Source organism: Gavialis gangeticus, unplaced genomic scaffold (genome assembly GCF_001723915.1).
Source record: "Gavialis gangeticus isolate Ggan-Ray unplaced genomic scaffold, GavGan_comp1, whole genome shotgun sequence".
NCBI classification, from domain to species: Eukaryota; Metazoa; Chordata; order Crocodylia; family Gavialidae; genus Gavialis; species Gavialis gangeticus.
In genome coordinates this window covers 186,944,745-186,948,372 of record NW_017729032.1, presented here as the reverse complement: position 1 = coordinate 186,948,372, position 3,628 = coordinate 186,944,745, and the positions used below count along the sequence as shown (strand labels likewise).

The following is a 3,628-nucleotide window of genomic DNA, read 5'->3' as shown; positions in this document are numbered from 1 at the left end:
CCCCCCCCCCCCCCCCCACTGCTATAGTGGGGAAAACAGCAGTATGAGGCAGAGGGAGCAAGCTGCCTCATGCAGCCTCTGCCTGCCCCTTCTCCCACCCTCTGCTTGCTGTCCAGTACAGCTCTGGTTCCATTCAGCAGCAGTGGTGGAAGCATAAGCTCCATGCCAGGAGGAGATAGGCTGAGGGAAGTAGACAGTGGGGTGTGGGAGGGCAGGTACCTGCTTTGGCTCTGATTGGTCCTGACGGGCTTAATGTTGGAGTTGGAGCTGCAGCAACTGCCCCACCCTTTGTCCTCAAATCCAAGACGAAAGGCCTCCCCCCCCCCCCCCCATGCTGAATGGAGGGGGAAAAAAACCCTTGTTTTGGATTTGAGTAAATACAATATTTTCTGCTCCATTTCCAAAATACTTATCTGCAGTTTTTTAATTCAACTTAATTTTGAAAACACATGCTGTGTTTTAATATAGAATGCAATAGTTGGTGAGCAAGAAATTGTGAGTGAAGGGAAAAGAGGAGTCATTTTGGAGGGCTGGATAAATCCAGAACAGTAAATATTATGTAAATACTTCAGCTCTTCTCATTTTTTTTCTACTGATGCTCATGACCAGTGCAGAAACAATGCCTAATTTTATCTGTTGTTCTTTTCATTAAAAAAAATCTCCAGCTGAATATTACAGACCCAAATGTGTATGGTATTGTGTGTGAACTGAATGGAAATTATACTTCTTTTTTCAAGTTTATTAGCAATTGATAATTATAACTTAAACTTCACTAATTTTCTGTTTGTTGTTTTCTTCTTTTGTTTAGGATCTTTACACTAAAGCAATGCCCAAAGTAGAAAAAACTGTTGAACGTGGTAGAGGTAAATCGGCTTAAAATTGTATTTACTATCAACAAGAATCACAGTGCAAGTCTATAATTAAAATTTCTATTGGCATGAAAGTTCAATAAGTATTGTTCTTTGTACCATGTAAGTAAGTAAAGCTATTTCAATTCTTTCTCTTGTTTGTGTATAGAGTTTCTTAGAATTCCTTTGAGCAGTATTGTTACATTTTCAGTCATTAACACCATAGATTTGCATCTGTCTTCAAGGAGTGCAAAAGTAATAATAGCTTTGTGGCGCATGTCTGCAACATTGTTAAACAGGACTGTACAGGAGCCATAAAGATTTTCTCGTAGTTCAGCCACTGTAAGTCAGTCTGCAGAAACAACAGAAAGTCCACTGTCATTCAGGATTTGTTGATCAAAGTTTTTGGTTTTTTCCGTATTATTTTTCAGCATTTTTATGTTCATCCCTCTCTCCCCCTCTGCTCAGAATTATTTTGCTAAAATAGGTGTTTTGTTTTGTTTTGTTTTTAAACTGTATTATGTTCATAGTGTGAAGTATCACCTAACAGAGGAGTTCAAGTGGGACTTCACACAAGTGCAAAGTTTACGCATTAGAGCTCATTGGAGGACTGGGTCTCTCTGAATTAAGCTGTCCCAGTCTTTTGAACATCCTTCTCTATATGGAAAGCTTTCTGGGTTTTTAATCCATGTCACCTCTTTCTAGATCTCTGATTTCTGCTGTGTCTCTTGCTTAGAGAGGGTGGCCAGAACTGACTTCAGTGAAGCAGTGCTCGAGCTAAGTGAGCTGCTTATAAAGATTAGTCAAAGTGCTGGGGCCAAGGAAAATATAGGATATAAGAAACAATCTAGAAGCTAAATCAAACTCCCTAAAGAAATTGGCAAATAATAAAATAACACTATGTGTTTAATTTTATTCTCTTATCATGGGAGAAGATGGCAAAAACTTCAAAACCTTTGCAAGGAGATCTTAAAAGGTCATGACAGTTGAAATGGTCACTATTTTTGGTGTTGTTCCTTATTGCAAACATGTGTTTTGAATTCTTGCTAGAGGGTTGTGAATTTCTCAAAAATCCCCCTGCTGGATTCTATCCAAGACTTGGTGTGATTGGGTTCGCTGGAATTGTTGGACTCTTTTTTGCTAGAGGTAGGTGCTTTTTTGAAACCGCTTGTTTTTTATAATTTCAGGTAAATATGTTCTTTTAATCTCATTTAGCTTTTCAGTTAATGGGTATTTGTAACAATTGCAAATTAAGTGCATTTCTATATAAATTACCTTTTAAAAGAACCTTTCCAGCTCTTGGCAGAGTTGATTTATTTCATGTTCTCGTATCTTTGCATAAAGCTACTTAGGAGTAAATTGTAATTAAAGTATAGCAAGTTCATATGTATTTTACAGCATAAAAATTCTATACAATTCATTTCACTACTTAGAGCATATTTACACTTTATAAGGAAAGGGAATTTTGAAATATTCTAATTTCTATAGATTTTAGTGTGTGATAAAACAGAGCAGACTAAATTACTTTGGATGATATTTGAATGATATGAGCAATGGTCTCAAGTTGCAGCAGGGGAAGTTTAGATTATATATTAGGAAGAACTTTCTCACTCAGAGGGTAGTAAAGCACTGGAACAGGTTACCCAGAAAGGTTGTGGACTCTCCATCCTTGGCGGTTTTTAAGACCTGGCTAGACAAAGTCTTGGCTTGGATGATCTAGTTAGGGATCGTCCTGCTTTAAGCAGGGGGTTGGACTAGATGACCACTTGGCTAGGAACAGAAGTTACACATAAACTGGTTTAAGTAATCAGAAACTGGTTTAAATGTGTAACAGACATTCAGTGCACATAAACCAGTTTCAAAATGGCTGAAACTGGTTTAGGATAAACCTGGTTAACTGATTCAGGTCAAACTGGTTTATGAAACTTCTGTCCTAGACCTCTTCCTGGTTCAAGTTAAATCATAGTCCCCCAGTTCTGTAGGGTAATTTTCATGGCAGAAATGCACTAATAAAAATAAATCCAAATGAAATTTTAAAATATCACTTGAATGTGGTAATGTGTCTGAGGAAAGTGATAGGCCTGCACTAACTCATGTGGTAAAATGTCTGTAATGCAGCAAACTCTCTGGTAATTTATATGCAATTAAATGATAATGCAATCCAGGTGTCTGGATAATACATACTGTAACGGAACTTTTCTTCTGTGGAACAGGTTCAAAAATAAAGAGGCTGGTGTATCCAGTGGGTTTTATGGGGATTGGTGCGTCCCTCTATTATCCACAGCAGGCTGTTGCTATTGCAAAGGTCAGTGGTGATATTTCTGATTTTGGGGAAATCTCTTTACTTTGAAACTTATTTCTTACACTTGCAGATTAATTGGTAGTCTCCATCTTTATTTAAGAGCTTGCAGAATGTTTAGCTTTTATTTAAAAAAAAGAAAAGAAAAAAAGAAAAATAAAAAAAAAAGCTAAAGCAGGAACCTAAGTTCACACCTCTTCTGCTAAAACTGGACATGCATATCACAGTGTAGAGCAGTCAGGGTATAAGCAGACATTGCCAAACAAAGCAGATGAGTTTTGCTGGGATGTGTCCTGGCATAGTTAATCTGTTTCAATAGGCAAAATGGGTGTTGCCCATTGTCTTGCAGGGTCATAACCTTGCTACTCCCAGGAGCGGCTGGGGTATGATCCTGCAGGACAACACAAGGAGCACGTCTCTGCAGCTGGAGAAACCCAAGGTTCTGACACTTGCAGAGGTGCGTGCTTGGGAAATCCAACCT

The 3,628-nt window shown here is 38.2% G+C and overlaps 1 protein-coding gene across 1 annotated transcript in view; it reads left to right on the top strand.

Annotated features, from left to right (window-relative positions):
* APOO (apolipoprotein O) overlaps positions 1-3,628 on the top strand; it is a 65,092-nt gene that overhangs the window by 19,548 nt on the left and 41,916 nt on the right. Inside the window, exons 4-6 of the mRNA XM_019523928.1 lie at positions 809-863; positions 1,899-1,994; positions 3,062-3,153. Of these exons, the coding sequence (XP_019379473.1) occupies positions 809-863; positions 1,899-1,994; positions 3,062-3,153 (243 nt within the window). The remainder of the gene's footprint in view (positions 1-808; positions 864-1,898; positions 1,995-3,061; positions 3,154-3,628) is intronic.